Below are 16,550 nucleotides of genomic sequence, written 5' to 3' on the forward strand. Positions count from 1 at the left end.
AAAAAAAAAAAACTTACACTGATCTGGAACCTAGAAAAATGGTACAGATGAACCGGTTTGCAGGGCAGAAATAGAGACACAGATGTAGAGAACAAACGTATGGACACCAAGGGGGGAAAGTGGCGGGGGCTGGTGGTGTGATGAATTGGGAGATTGGGATTGACATACATACACTAATATTTATAAAATAGATAACTAATAAGAACCTGCTGTATAAAATAATAAAATAGAATTTTTTAAAAAAACACTGATTTCTTACAGGCCATCAAATCAAGTTTTCACATCTAATTAATCTGCCTTCTCCACCTAATCTTTTCTCTCAATTGCACATAGACCAAGGCCATTTTCACTTATTTTTACTTTCTTTGGTTTCTCTTACTTGAATGATTTTTACTTTATTATCTTTGGTTTCTCTTACTTCCCCACTTAAATATGCCATTTAAAATCTTAAGTATCATGAGGCCCAGTTCATTCATTTATTTATTCAATAAATATTTGAGCTCTTGTGGACCAGATACTGTACTAGGTCCCAGGGAGTCAAAAATGATAAACACTAAGGATCTCATGGTTAGTGATACTGATAATACAGCATGGTAAGGGCACTTTTAAAGGGTAAGGACACTCCACACTGGGGTAGAGTGATGTCAGCACTACGGCTGAATAAGTTGACCCTTGCTTGCGCCCTACCCCCAACAAAAATTTGGCATCTATCTATGGACAGAAGTGCCTTTGTGAGAGCTGTGAGCATCTCTGCCAAGGGATCTGGGAGGAATCTTGCCCACCTGTGCGTTGAGTAACAGACATACGGAACGTGGTCCTGGTCCTGGCTGTGGACCCTGCAGTGGCCCATGAACTGGCTCCAGCCCCTCATAGCCACAGCCCAGGAACTCCTGCAAAACACTGTCTTAGACAATCACTTATGGATGAAAGAGCCATTGTGGAAGTCCAGGTTTCCAGCAGTGAACTTCCTGGACAATGTTGAAGCAAAAAAAAAAAAAAAAAAAAAAAAATACAAGTTTGGATACATCGGAGAAGGTAAAAGAAATAGTTTGACTTTACTGCATCAACCCTCTCCCAAAGACAGCACAGCTTAGGGCCAAAAGAGATCCTCTGAGCCTGTGATATCTCTAACAAGGGCAAGTGAGAGTGTGTGAGTGACCACCTGGCCTCCCCAACTGTGGGGAACACAGAAAGGAGCTCATTACTCTCTCAGCGCATACATGATACTGAATCATGAACTTCAGGACTGGGGAGTGGGAAGAGGCTGGGATAGAATTCTTGGAGGGCATTAATGGGACACGGCTCACACTATGTTGTGGACTCCATCAAGAAACCATAGCTGCTGGGGACACATCACCCATGGTCCCCCCATCTGGTCCATCTCAGAAGAAATGGAAAAGCTGATCCTAAAATGCATTTTGAATCACGAGGGATGTGAATAGGACAATATTGTAAAAGAACAAAGTTGGAAAATCCACTTCTTGATTTCGAAAGTTACTATGCAGCTACAGTCATCAATGTAGTGTGGTGTTAGCATAAGGCATACAGGTCGTTAGAACAGAGTTCAGAGACCATAAAAAACCTCTAGGGTCAGCTGATTTTCGACAAGGGTACAGAGACCTTTTCAAGGGGAAAGAACAGTCTTTTCAACGAATAGTGCAGGCCTGATTTTTAGAAGGGCTTACCAGGTTGGCCTTCAGCTGGCATCTAGGAATACGGCTTTTAAAACTTTCCCTATGTGATATAAGGTTCTATCTGCTATGCTAGCCTGACTAGACTTTTTAGATAAACAATGTGATTTCAGTGAACACCTGCTTACCTTCTGGGAGCCTGGAGTTTTGGTGGGCAAAGGGTGCCTACATGGTTTAGCCCCTATTAAAACCCCTGAACTTTGCATTTCAAACAGGCTTCCCTGAGCAGAAACACTGTGCCTGTGTTACTGCATTTCACTGTTGGAGGGAGAGTGAGCTCTGTGTGGCCCCTTCAGAGAAAGCTTCATGGTTTCCTTCATGATCTGTCTTTTCCCCTTACCGAGGGAGCTGTATATCTTTGCTGTGTCGCTATAATAAATCTTAGCTGTGAGTGTGAACATATGCTTAGTCTGGTGACTTTTTCTATTGACACACTGAATGTGTGGGTGGTCACTGGACCACCTAAACGGGTGTATCAGGAGTGCTTACACAAGTGGTGTCACAACTGTTCCCCACAATATGTATATTAAGTTTACAATAAAATCTTACATGCAACTCACAGTGATCTTTTGCACTAAAAAGATTTTAACAAAAGCAAGCAAATGATATGAGGAAGCATAGCTCAGAACATGTGCCATCATAATAAAAGCAACTTCCTCCTGGGGTAAGAAAGGCACATTCCTCCCTCTACAACAGTAGAACCTAAGAGAGCGCTAAGTTTTTTTAAAAAATGTATCTTATAAAAATGCCTCCAAGTGCTAGAACTTTTAGGTGAATATTCTCTCTTCCTATTAGTTCAGTTCATTTACAATTTAAAACCACATTCTTACATATATAACAGGATAATGAGAGCAGAAATTTAAATGTAACATGATACAAATAAGTGATAAAACACTATCGTGTTACAAATTATTTCTATTACCCAAAACGTCAGCTGTCTACATATTTTCAGTTATCACTACTACTGAAAAAACTCCTGGTCAAAGTGTATTAATATACAGTTTAGGAGTTTGCAGATGTCAGTACAAAAAAAAAAAAATTTTTTTTAGAAATGACTAGTTATCTATACAGATGAATTTTTACAAGTGAAATTAGATGAATCTCTACCTGCTGCCCTGTTTGTAAAACACAACTGTCAGAACAGGCAAAGAGAAGCACTGTAAAAAATTAGAACTTTCACAAATAATATGCATTACATTTTAGGGCTATTAAACTGCAATTAAACGTCTGCTTTAAAGAAATTTTTTGGCATAGTTCACATTGATAGAGTGCTAGAAGTAAACTTTTAAAATTCATGTTTGTTATTTTATTATATTAATAACCACAAAAGATTTAAACAAACTAAAAAGATAAGTGCTGTATCTTAACAGACCAAAGTCAACTAAAAAGATAAGTGCTGTATCTTAACAGACCAAAGTCAACAATTTGAATACACTGAAGCTATATGGCCGTGGCTAGAGTATTAATCACATTTTCCATGGCTAGTCCTAATAAAAATGAATAACAGGACCAATGATTCTACTACAGAACTCAAATTTTAAAACATAGGACTGGACTCTGAATCCAGTTCAAAATGACTACCAACAAAGAGACAGGATATAAATAGCTTCACCAAGAATCTCTCTTAATCGGAGAGGAAAATTCATTTCCCCAATCTTTCCACCTTAAAAATACAGAACTGAGAGAGCAGGATTCTGTGAAACATCAATGACTGGAATCATGTACAAAGAAGATAAACATATCATTGTGATAAAATAATGAGAAATGAAAAACTACATGTGGTATTGTTTTCATTAAGTTTTAAAAAAAGTTACTCTTTTTATTTTGGGCTGCATTGGGTCTTCGTTGCTGCGCACGGACTTTCCCTAGTTGCAGCGAGCAGGGGCTACTCTTCATTGCGGTGCGCGGGCTTCTCATTGCGGTGGCTTCTCTTGTTGCGAAGCACGGGCTCTAGGTGCGCGGGCTTCAGTAGTTGTAGCACGTGGGCTCAGTAGTTGTGGCTTGCGGGCTCTAGAGCGCAGGCTCAGTAGTTGTGGTGCACGGGCTTAGTTGCTCCACGGCATGCGGGATCTTCCCGGACCAGGGCTTGAACCCGTGTCCCCTGCATTGGCAGGCGGATTCTTAACCACTGCACCACCAGGGAAGCCCCAAAAGTTACTCTGAATCTTAACTCTTAGGGTTGCCCTGGTGCTTTGTGTTTGTGTTTCTCACCTAATACATTTGATCCTTTGAAATTGCTTAACTGACAAAGTAAATTTAAAATTTTCCCTAACAGAGTTCATGGAGGGGTGGGGGTATAACGTAAAGCAAAAATGAATAATTGTATATGATTTACATATGCATGTGTAAAGCTTGTTCAGGAATTAGAGATAGTTGGGGGGATGAGCGTGAGGCTACCCCTTACAGCCTGTATCATGGATTTATTGTATGTGGCAGTTACGAGTGTTCAGAATCCAAGACTTCAAGAGGTAGGATCGTAAAACTCCAAAAGACTTTCCATTTTCCTCACTCCCAGGAGGTCCTTAAATTAATGGTTGATCTATGGAGGAAGGTCCTTGGCTTCGGATTTACAGTTAGGTAACTGATGTACCCTTTGTTAGAATTAAACAAAACAACAAACCCAAGATACTGATCTGGCTGATCATTATGCCATTGCTGAACTTCTAAGATTTTTAAATTAATTATGAGAACTTGTGCTCACTCCTCAAGAGAGTGGTTGTACAATTCAGATGTAAGCAAAGGCAAACAGAGTTAGAGTGTTAGGCAAGTTTCAAAACTTTAATACAGAAAAAAAAAAGACATTTCCAAAAATAAATGCCACACAAAAGTTTTTTAAAAAGTGAAAGATATTCAAGAAACAAAACCCTTTATTATCAAAATATACTAAATACTTAAATCTAATGATGTTGAGTGTTCAAATTCTGGGCCAATGTAGCTTATAATAACATAGTAGTATTCTTCATGATATGGCTGTTTCAAGACATCACTTAATATAGTTACTTTTTAAACCTATATTTTCTTAAACATCCATTTCACAATTCATTTAATTATTTTACATTCATTTATAAAAACACATTTTTTAACAATGGGTTATTTTGTGCTTTATAATAATGAACCATGGTAAAATACTTAAGTGATTTACATTCTTTGCTAATGACTACACCCATCACAGATTTTTGTACACTTATACAGCTACTGAAATAATCAGAAGAGCTACAACTCTCCTTAAAAATGACACTCAAGTTTGGTAAGCATGCTAATAATTAGAGACATTTTTTTCCAAGTTAAAACATTAGAACTTTCTAGCTTTCTTTAAAATCTGCAAAGATAACCTGCTCATTTAAATCATTTTAACTGACAATTTATAAAACAGAGGGAAAGTGTCATTTTAGAATTTTCTGTATAACTTCTATGGTAAAAAATGGATGTCCTCTTTCAAACTGTGATGGCATTAAAATTCTATTTTAGAAATTCTAGATTTTAAAATGTTAAGAAATACAACGTCAGTTATATCTAGAGGGGCATTTTAATGAATTAACCTAATTATTCTTCAGGTCTATAAAGACTTTTCTTCAATGTAGGTGACACTGTCTTACATTCATCTCAGTACCTTAGAAAATAATTCATTTTAGATGTGATCCAAGACAAATGCCAATATATCCTAAATTCTTTTCAATAACGAGGGACCAGTGTATATCATCCTCTAGATTGACAATTTAGTAAACAGATATCTATACAAACCTAAAGCAATAAAATTTATATAATTAATGGTGATTAGTGCCAAATACAACAGACTTCATTCTTACAATTTGGAATTAATTTCCATGCAAAATTTTATATAGAGTATTGATCCTTACTTATAAAGTAATTTTTTATCTTTTTAAGTAATCAAGACAAATAGTAGAAAAAGCATTTTATTTAAATGGAAAAAGCTACATTAAGATCTGTAAAAGGTGTCAATATAATATTGCCTATACAGAAAAAAATTCTGATGTGAATAGCAACAAATAAAAGTTACACGTCTTCCTACTTAGCAGTGCAATTAATTCACATTGTAATAAAGTTAAGTCAAGTATAACAAAATCAAAACAAGTGTTTCTCCATAATCAGTATACTGAGAATTACAGTGTAAAGATCATTTCAGGTTTAAGGAATCTGCAATCAATCTACAGAATACCCTAAGACAAGGGAGACAGACAGTTAATTCATTTCATTATCAGCTGTTGGGTTTTTTCAATACTGTTCACAGGAAAAAAGTAACGAGTTGACATACATGTAAATAGAATATATTTAGTCTATACAGTAAAAAAATACAAATTATAAAGTGAGCTAACAAAGAATGAAATCTGAATACAGATTTATATAACTGACGACATCTTAGACAACACATACAGTATTTTTCATGTAAAAACATCTAGTTTCAGCAAAAAATAATTTGGTTGCTTTTCAGATGCATTGTAGATCTTGTAAGCTGAAGATGCAGATGTCCAAGTATCTTAAAAACCATAATAAATGTCTTTCTCAATGCATACAAAATGATAAATGCTCTCATCACAGTCTCAAGAATATTTTTGGAAGTTTGTTTTGTCTTGCTTCAGAAATACATTTAAAATGGGTAAAAATCAAAGGATTTCATGGTACAATGAAACAGTAAACGGTGCTTGATTTACTGCTAATGTTGAAAAAAACCTAGATTTTACAGTACTCTGGTATATATGAAAATTTTTTTGATTTTACATTGCATATTTCTGAGTCCATTCTCTTGCGTGTCTGTTGTATCTGTAGACATACAAAAGGGATATAGTAAAAACATACAAATTAAATCTTTTAGAAGATCTGTCTATGTAAAACTGTATACCTTTTTTATGCTTAACTGCAATAATCATACATACACCAATTATTGGGTCAATGTGACTTAGGTTCATGCATAAATAAAACAGAAAACATGAGCGATTTTTTAAACTAATGGATCTCTTTACAACCTATATGAAAACGTACCTAAGTTATACACAACGAAATAAGGAAATCAACTTCTAATACAAATTTGTAAATGACAACCCTGAATGGTCATTATCTGTAAAATGCAAATGAATCAATGGTGCCAGCAAGATGTAGCACCTTGAAAATTAGGTCAGTTTAGGGGTAGTTAAGGATAACTTTTCCTGGGAGAAGGTAAGGAATACGATATTCAGTAATTTCCAATTATCAACTTTTTAAATTGTAAATTTACTACTTAGAATTATAAATAGTTTGATAGTTACTATCAAAAAACATGCATACTATGTAAATGCAGAACAAGTACTATTAAATAGTAAAGGATGAAACAACAAGTGGGAAGGGATGAGATTTTTTTGTAAAAGGAGTTAATAGAATTTAAAAAGAAATGTTTACTCCACTGGATAGATAAACCAACTTAACATAAACACAATAAGCATAACTAAATGTACTTCAATACATTGATAGTACTTATGTTTTGGCAGACTACACAGAAATGCACCCAAATAGAAACTAATATAAGCAAACACTTACTTTTCTTTGTCTGATTTATAGATTTGTGCAATATCTGGTACTAAGGGGTCATCTGGATTAGGGTCACAAAGCAGAGAACATATGGACAATAAAACTAGATTTAAAAGAGAACATCATATTAAGTAATGATCTTTCTACTTTATATGAATTACACATGTGAAAATAATTTTACTGAACAGACAATAAACTTACAAAGAAAAAACAAAATGAACACATTAAATTACACTTGAGATTAATTTTGGTTGCCAGCAAATATCTTTAATTTTTTAAATTACAAAATTACCATACAGTGTATATAATACAAAATTATTATCACTTTTGCAATTTTAAATTCTATTTGAATTTCTATTTATTTTAAAAATGTGAACCTCCAAAGTAGCTATTAACTTTTAAACTCAAGAGTTCTCTACAAAAATATTTTTTAGGTAACACACATATACCCCGGATGGTACATAGTTGGAAAAATATTAGAATAGCATCCTAACTTTAGATGTTTCTTAGAGATATTTTTTTACTTTAATAAGAAAACTGTCCACTTTTATTCTACTTTAATGCAGAAAATCTGTGTCCTAAACAGTTCACGGTAAAGCAATCAAATTACAGTTAACAGTTCAAACCGCTTTGGGAGATGAAGCTCATGCACTGTTTTACTTGGGCTTAGAGCTAAAGAAGGAATATCTGTAAGATTATTTTCAGTGAATTTTTTTTATTCCATGTACATTATTTGTGGCAAATGCATTTAAAAATAATAGGCATGGGCTTCCCTGGTGGTGCAGTGCTTGGGAGTCCGCCTGCCGATGCAGGGGATGCGGGTTCGTGCCCCGGTCCGGGAGGATCCCACATGCTGCGGAGTGGCTGGGCCCGTGAGCCATGGCCGCTGGGCCTGCGTGTCCGGAGCCTGTGCTCCGCGGCGGTAGAGGCCGCAACAGTGAGGGGCTCTCGTACCGCAAAAAAAAAAAAAAAAAAAAGGCACAGCTATCATTACATAACTTGTATATTTTTAAATATAAATGAAAATTGATAAATTATAGTAGTTGTTTCTTGCATGTTGTATCAAAATACTAATGCAAATAGCTACACTTAAAAAAACAAACAACTAAATGTCTGAAAAAGAAGGAAACAAGGACTCTGGTTCCTCATTTGTCTGCTTCCATGCCACCACTTCTGAGGGGATACATGGTATCTTTGGAACAACACTGCATCTTCACCTTCCTCTACTATGTTCCTTTATCTTTTCCTACTCTTACAAATCCAAAGGTGAATTTATAAGGAAGGCAGAGTTGATTTTTTGTTTGTTTGTTTGTTTTAAAGAAGACGTTGGGGGTCGGAGTTTATTAATTATTTATTTTTGCTGTGTTGGGTCTTCGTTTCTGTGCGAGGGCTTTCTCTAGTTGTGGCAAGCAGGGCCACTCATCATCGCGGTGCGCGGGCCTCTCACTATCGCGACCTCTCTTGTTGCGGAGCACAGGCTCCAGACGCGCAGGCTCAGTAGTTGTGGCTCACGGGCCTAGTTGCTCCGCGGCATGTGGGATCCTCCCAGACCAGGGCTCGAACCCATGTCCAGGCAGATTCTCAACCACTGCGCCACCAGGGAAGCCCCAGAGTTGATTTTTAATGACTTGGAAAGTGGGTGCTACGGGCTAACAAAAACTAATATTTCATTCATCTTTTTAATCTTTCATCTGCTCAATGGAATTTCAAGCCTGTATATTAAACCAACTGGGTAAGTTATCTGGGCTCACACCTCCAGAAAGTTTTCTAACTAAACTCATGATAAAAAGCGAAATAAGACATTTAAAATATTAAAAAGTGAAAAATGTACAAATAAAGAAAATATAAGCTACTTTATAAAATAGGCAAGAAGGAAGTTCCTCATCTCCCCACTCCTGCTGCCAAGAGCCCTGTGCCCTGATTTCACTATTATGCACACAAATCAAATGTTTTCAGATAAGGAAAAAGTTAACAATATATAACATTCATTTGAATGCTTACTATGTGCTAGTTGCATAGTAACCATATGTGGTAATACTATTATAATCCCCATTTGACATATGAGGAAACTGAGGCTGTTTGAAAATATTCTTAAAGGACAGTTTCTAGAAGCTAACAAAACTATTTTTTATAAAAAGCGACCAACGGCAGAAGGTAAGTATTCAACATCTGGCAGTCTGCGCTAAGTATTTAGCTGCATATGCTAAATGAATTTCATTTTGTGATCCTATTCCAGGAAACAGAATATTAATTTGAAAACCCCTATGACACAGTATCTTTCCTATATCTAGTGTGTAACAGTTATAGTATGTGAAAGGTTTTTAAAAGAACACTAGAATCTACATGAACATTTTATAGGGATATGTTAGATCAGAAAAATTGCCATTCATGAATAACTAACCGATCTGAAGGGCTGTTACTTATCTAATACTTGAAATAATCATGGCTATGGACACTGCTTCCTCTAAACCTTATCAATTTTTAAAACAAGCTATATATTCAGGTAGCATTTATTTTAAAAAATTTTTTTAATGACCATGGATTCCTCCCCCAAATCCTTCAAGAGAAACAGTTTTCTTAAATTTTATAAAAAGGGAAAACTACCAAGTTACTTTCAGGGGGTAGATGGTTCTAACTCAAAACAATAACTCAGGCTCTTTTCTGTTAGAGAAACAAGACAAAATTAAGAGGCTGGCAAAGCAAATAACATTAGCTAATGAAACAAACGGCTTCAGATGCCCTATATACACATCTCATAATTTAGCAAAGAATAATGCTATGCAACTGTGAAAGTTGAGAATCTGCGTGGATTATGTATCAGTCCTTACAATGATGCTACTGATTATTTGAAGTTTAGACTAACATGCTATATATACTACATTACTGTAAAGTGTGAAATATGTCTTTCCTTTTTTTGGCCACACCATGCAGCTTGTGGGATCTTAGTTGCCCGACAAGGGATTGAAGCTGGGCCCTCGGCAGGGAAAGCGTGGAGTCCTAATTACTGGACTGCCAGGGAATTCCTGTCTTTCATTTTAAATCATTTACTTTACCTGCCAATCTGACATTTCCTCTGAGATGAAGTAAAGGAGATGTAAAGCTTTACTCATCATGTCAACAAATAATTCCATTTAATGAATGGGACATCTGGTCCTAAAATCTTATTTTTACTTCTGTGTCTCTCTGTCCCTGTCTCTTTCTTTTTAAAGATAAAGCCCAAACTAAAGGGGTGAAATGTCAACAGTCTTATCCCCAAATTCCTAGTTCTAACATTTTAAATTTCTCTCATTTCATCATTTAGATCTGTCCATCAACCCCCCCAAGCAAGAGTAATATAAAAGCTATGAAAGCAAAGCAAAAGCAAAGCAGAAGAAAACACAATAGATTGGTTTTTTTAAACTTTGGTCCCTAAGATATTTCTGCTATATTTTTCCTGTCTCACTGTTATCAACTGTTGTAAATCTGATAAATGAAATTACCTTTTGATACAGTCAGAGCTGGTGACCATTGTGACCTCAGGATATCAAGACAAATACTTCCATTACTGTTTATGTTTGGATGGTAAATTTTTGTTGTGAAAGCAATCTAAACGTAAAACAAAACAAAACAAAACTGTGACAATCCATGAACTATGAAAGCAAACAGAACCAATTTGCTCTAGGGTAAAATGTCCTCAATTTTATGTGATCTTAGAGGAGAGATGTATTCAACACAAATTGGATGAGCATCTACTTTATGTGCACGTGGCTTTAGCTACTGATAATGTGAAAGCAAAGTCAGTTTTCTGCTCTCCCCAACCCCAAGGAACTGAGGAGTATTTTGGAAAGTGTGATAAATAAGTCTATAATAGGTGGTATGACTGGTTGAGTAGCACCTGAAGTAATTAACCATGGCTTTCATCAACCCTCAAAGCAATCCTTTTCTTAATTTGATTATCAATTGATACCTGGATCTAGAAATAGGCTGCTGACCTTATTCCAGAGGAAAGTTGAGGGGCCCCAGCTTATTACCTGCCCTAACAAATCCACCAAGAATTCTAATCTTCCACGAGAGTTGTTACATTGTTTCATATGTAATGTTAATTAGATGTTTTTAAGAATCTAAAGTAAATATTTCCTCAGTGACAGAATTTGTTAATCATTTTCTCCCTCATTGACACCCCCATCATTTGTTGGCTTCCTCTTTAGATTTAAGCTAAATTTAATAAGAATGTGTTTTAATCTTTCCTACACTAAACAAAAGGGCTATGTCTTTTTACTTTTGTATTCCCCAATGCAACAGAACATGGTAGGTGCTCAATAAATGTTTGTTGAATACTTAAAAACTGAGAAAGAAGGGTCAACCTAGGAAAGATAATCCCCTGAATGGAAGAGTCTAACTCTTGACCATAAACTTCCCAAACTACACATATCTAATGCAGAGGGAAAGACAGGTAGGGAAGCTAATTTCTAGCCTAACAGATACTGCCTTCTGTTTACAGACATAATACAATATTTGAGGAAGAAAGCATTTTAGATTCATTGATTTCACAGAACAGTTTGAACATGCTAACCTACCCACAGTCTTTTCATGAAAATATCTCTGGATAGAGAGTAAAACCCCTGACACAGGAGTCACGTCAATCATAAAAATAGAAATACCTTTGGTGGTTTAAAAGGATAGTCTGTCGGAAAATGTACAGTGAGAAAGAAGACTCCACCTTGATATGCGCTATCAGGCTGAAATTACAAAATCATCACATCAGTGTTTTGATTACTATATTTATTATTAGTAACCCAAGATGATTCCCTCCAAATATACCAGTTTGAAAAAAATGCTATCATTTTGTCATAAGTTCAAATCATTTACCTTAAAAACAGGTTTCTCTTTGCAGGCATGAAGGAGGACTTCCCAACAATCATGCCAACATCATAGTTTAAAACAAAACAAAAATAGGACACACACAGTGGAGTGGTTTGACTTGCCCAAACAAATCTGTTCATGAGTATAGACTGTTAAAGATCAGTAAACACACAAGACTGCTGTGAGAAAAGAATAATTTTCTGTAGCAGTAATCAGTATAAAAGAAAAGGGTTGAGGCTAGTGTTTTTCTTCTTAATTATAAAACTTAAGTTCTCATGATCCTTTAAGGGGCAAGAATAGAGATGAACTGAAAGGACCAACTTATGAAAAGAAAAGGCTAAGTGACACTGTTACATAATTTAGACCTCAAATCTTCACTTAGTAGCAGTTTACAAAACAACATGGGAAATGCAAAAAAGCCCCAAACAAAACTAGATAAATTCAGTTTCATAGAATTATCTAATTAGGAATGAACTTTACAAGAGGAATTTAAGTTTGGCCATATCTCTTTATAGCAATTAGGAAATACTTATAATGTTACAAGCAAGAAAAAAAAAGGATGATTAAAAAAAAGGAAAAGGGGGAAAAAAGTAGCAAAAATACCTGAAATTCTATTTTAATTCATTTATATTTAATTAAAAGTATCATGTACATTAACATTTTGGTAATAATAGCAAGGCTATCATTACTTCCTCCTTAAGTTTCTACATATACATTAGAGGACTGTACCATATAATCATTCTTACTATACACATAGTTTAATTCCAGTTCATCAAAAATTATAAGGAATGTAGAAAATGTAAGTTAATTACAATCAACAGATATGGTCTTCTTAGATGTTCAAATTATATTATGGAGTGGCATATTTACATTACTACAATAAAGAGGGTATGAGTAACATAATTGTAACCATTTGCTACATGTGATTCACCTGAGAAATATTTGTGATGGGCTATAATTCAAATGGTAAGGGTAAGACTTGATATTATTTTGAAGGTTCTTGGTAAGCAATGAAAATCAAATAACTAGATTCTTATTAAAAGTTGTTAAATATGTTGCACTTCACCCTTTAAAAAACTAACTTAATAAAACAATTTAGTAATTTAAGACACTTACTCAGGACTCCTGCTCTGAAAATTCAATAACTGTTGTATTTTTTAAAAGCTAAGCATGAGGCCATATGATTAAAAACACTATGGCTGGGCTTCCCTGGTGGTACAGTGGTTGAGAGTCCACCTGCTGATGCAGGGGACACGGGTTTGTGCCCCGGTCCGGGAAGATCCCACATGCCACGGAGCGGCTGGGCCCGTGAGCCATGGCTGCTGAGCCTGCGCTTCCGGAGCCTGTGCTCCACAATGGGAGAGGCCACAACAGTGAGAGGCCCGCAAAAAACAAAACAAAACAAAACAAAAAACAACACTATGGCTTACTAGATAAAGATCTTTCAAGGGAGGGAGGAGAGAATGATGTTAACGGAAACATGTTACTAACGCAGTCTTTACTCAGAAAGTAGATTTGAGCTATCAGTGCCCATTCTTATGCAATCAGATTTTTGCCCACAGAAAGAAAAGTCATAACTGCTTCTCAGGTGTAGAAAGAAATAATCTTAACAAAGGTAATAAGTATGAAGAGAAGCCAGTCATAGAATAGCAGGTAATTCTGAGTTCAGGACAATGCAACAAAAGAGGCAAATTCATGATGTGGCAACAATAGAGCCATTGCAATATTTTATCCGTTCCTCTCACACACAGGAACAATGATGAAACTTATTGCAAATTGATACTTGTTACTTGTAGGAATTCCATTATTGGGTTAATTAGACTTATTTCTAACTTACTAAAATGTTGATGTGAGAGTAATTACACTTAGTTCTGAACAACTGACTTTCTGTGTTTAAAAAAAGATAAACACATAGCCTGGTTGCAAATTGTGGGTGATTCATTATTATGCATAATGATCAAGGATTTGGCAAAGTGTTGTAAATGTGTTCCTAGCAAGTATTTGCCACCAGGGCTCTAGAAAATCATCATAAATCCTTTACTCATATTTTGCTTTCTGAGAGATTCAGAGTACAAGAAAGTTCAACCCTAGCCAAAAACATCTGATAAAAGGTGAAATGCCAAGAATGAAGGATGGCTGAGGGGATTAATTTCACACAAACGAATCATACTTACAGGCCCCATAATAGTTGCTTGCCAGTGGAACACTGAAACAAACAAAGGAGTTTTGGAGTCATTAACAAGTGTTCAAACCTGTATTATTAATGGTAGCAAAATCCTAGCAAGAGAGCAAAGCTTACAGTCATCTCCCACAGGTCCAGCCGAACAGTGAGCAGGTGGGTCACGCTGTAGATCACTCAATTCCTGAAACAAAGCAAAAATACTTAAGGTTAATTCTTTTCCAGTGAAACAAGCATAATAATCCATGAAGACACAAACTACTCATTTAAAAATCATTTTAGGCAGTTCTATTCACAATATGGACACGTAAAATATATTGTCACTGATGGGTAGAAGAATATGGAATGAGGTAGTAAATTCCTTCATGAGATAGCTCCAAACCCTGAAAAAATTAAATGGATTAAAAAATTGTTTTTCTTTAGCATCTCTAAGACAAACTATTTTTGCGTATCTATTATATGCAGGGTAACTTATGTAAATGCTAGGTGTATAATATATAAAAAACAGATCCTACTTCAACCAGTTTATAATCTAATTTGGGAGAGTGAAGGCTCACAGAGAGATGGATATTTAAGGAACAACATGAAGGTTAAATGGAAAGAAAGGAGAGCAGTTGGGCCATATTTTTAAAGGCTAGCACATTGATTCATATGCTCTTTTCTGCTCTCAAGGAAGCAAAGGAAGGATCATGGAAATGGCACAGCTTTAGTTGGCCAGTCCTAGGCTGGCATTCCAATCCTACCATAACTAGCTCTATGACTTTGGGGAAATAATTTACCTTCAGTTGGGAAGGAAATGATCACCACCAACTATGAAAGGTGTAAATTCAATATAAAAGACTATATATTAGAACTGAAGAACCTAATTTAGTTATGAAGATAAGGGAATGTCTTTGAGAAAGTGACATTTCAGCTGAAATCAAAAGGATGAGTGGGAGTCAGTTTTGGGAGAAATGAGTAACGTGAGGCAGACTGGCATAAGATGAGGATGAAAGAGTAGGCAGAGGCCAGGCAGAAAAGTGAGAACATTATACACAATATTAAGGATTGGGGGTTTTATACCAAGTGCATTGGGAGGGGTTTTAAGATGTAGCATAATCTGATTTAAAAGATGGCTCTGACTGGTCTATGTATTGAATGGATCAAAGATGGGAAAGAGGAGAAGCTACCAGATTAGTTATTACAGGCTATAACAGGCGCTTGGACTGGAGAAGCAGCAGATAAAAAAGAGGATGGATCTGGGATATTGTGAAAGGCCTACTTATCACAGGATTGACGATGAATTACATGTACAGAGGAAGGAGAAAGGTCACGAATATATATGTTGAAGACTAGCAGCAGCTAATATTTACTCGATGTTTTAGCATCTTAATAATCCTGAGAGGTAGGTGTTATTATGCTTCCCATTTTACAAATGAAGAATAAAGGTGACATGCTTCGCTGTGTACTCACAGAACTAGTATAGGGTGGAACTGGTATTCAAACCCTGGCAGTGGCACTTCTAGCTTTTTAGCTTCTACAGGTGTAGATACCATTTACTGAGATGTGGGAATATACTAGAAGACATGTTGATTTGGAAAGTAGATACACTGAATCTGTGATCCTTGTGAAATCAAAGGAAAATTTATTCAACATACAGGGCTAGAGCTTAAAAGAGGATTAGAACAGAAATCAGAAAAATCGCTGTATATACCTGTTATTTAAAAACTGTGGGACTCATGTAAACATTTTCATGGGAACACATGTAAACAAATATTGCACTCATCAAATCTAAGATGCCATCGATGGTAAATCACATCCTTATTTTATGTACCAATAATTAAGGAGAAACACTGTCAATTAATTTTAAGATACCAACAATTATAAGACGTGTCCAGATTTTAGAAATGTTAAAATGAAAAAGATGTATACCTTAGAATCATTGCAATCAGTTCAGTGTCCTAATAGAGACAAACAAGGAGTAGGGAAAGGCTTTCCTAAGAAAGTGATATATGAGCTAAGTAACCGAGCCAAGTGCAAACTCAAGTCTCCTTCCAAGTCTTCTGGTCTTTTCCAGTATACCTCAGTACTTTCATTTTTGTTTTTGTTGATTTTTCCCCACAGTTCTTGCTGTCCTTCTCTTCCTGACAAGAATTAACTAAACAGAGTTAGTAGCTTCTTTGGTCCTGGTATAGTTAAACAATAAAGAGGAAGATTTCAGTGACAGTTGTTAAAAAGCAGGGCTTTGGGGCTTCCCTGGTGGCACAGTGGTTGACAGTCCGCCTGCCGATGCAGGGGACACGGGTTCGTGCCCCGGTCCGGGAAGATCCCACATGCCG

The 16,550-nt window shown here is 35.9% G+C and overlaps 1 protein-coding gene across 1 annotated transcript in view; it reads right to left on the reverse strand.

The window, feature by feature from the left end:
* Window positions 1-4,540: 4,540 nt before the first annotated feature.
* The window catches only part of LOC112395747 (ubiquitin-conjugating enzyme E2 D1-like), a 30,602-nt gene continuing 18,592 nt past the window's right edge, over window positions 4,541-16,550 (reverse strand). The window contains 6 exon segments of the mRNA XM_024739106.1: window positions 4,541-6,470; window positions 7,221-7,314; window positions 10,691-10,796; window positions 11,852-11,929; window positions 14,228-14,259; window positions 14,353-14,416. Coding sequence (XP_024594874.1) covers window positions 6,425-6,470; window positions 7,221-7,314; window positions 10,691-10,796; window positions 11,852-11,929; window positions 14,228-14,259; window positions 14,353-14,416 — 420 coding nt within the window. The 3' untranslated portion in view covers window positions 4,541-6,424.

The sequence above is a fragment of the Neophocaena asiaeorientalis genome, unplaced genomic scaffold (assembly GCF_003031525.2).
Source record: "Neophocaena asiaeorientalis asiaeorientalis breed wild unplaced genomic scaffold, Neophocaena_asiaeorientalis_V1.1 scaffold202, whole genome shotgun sequence".
Classification (NCBI taxonomy): Eukaryota; Metazoa; Chordata; class Mammalia; order Artiodactyla; family Phocoenidae; genus Neophocaena; species Neophocaena asiaeorientalis.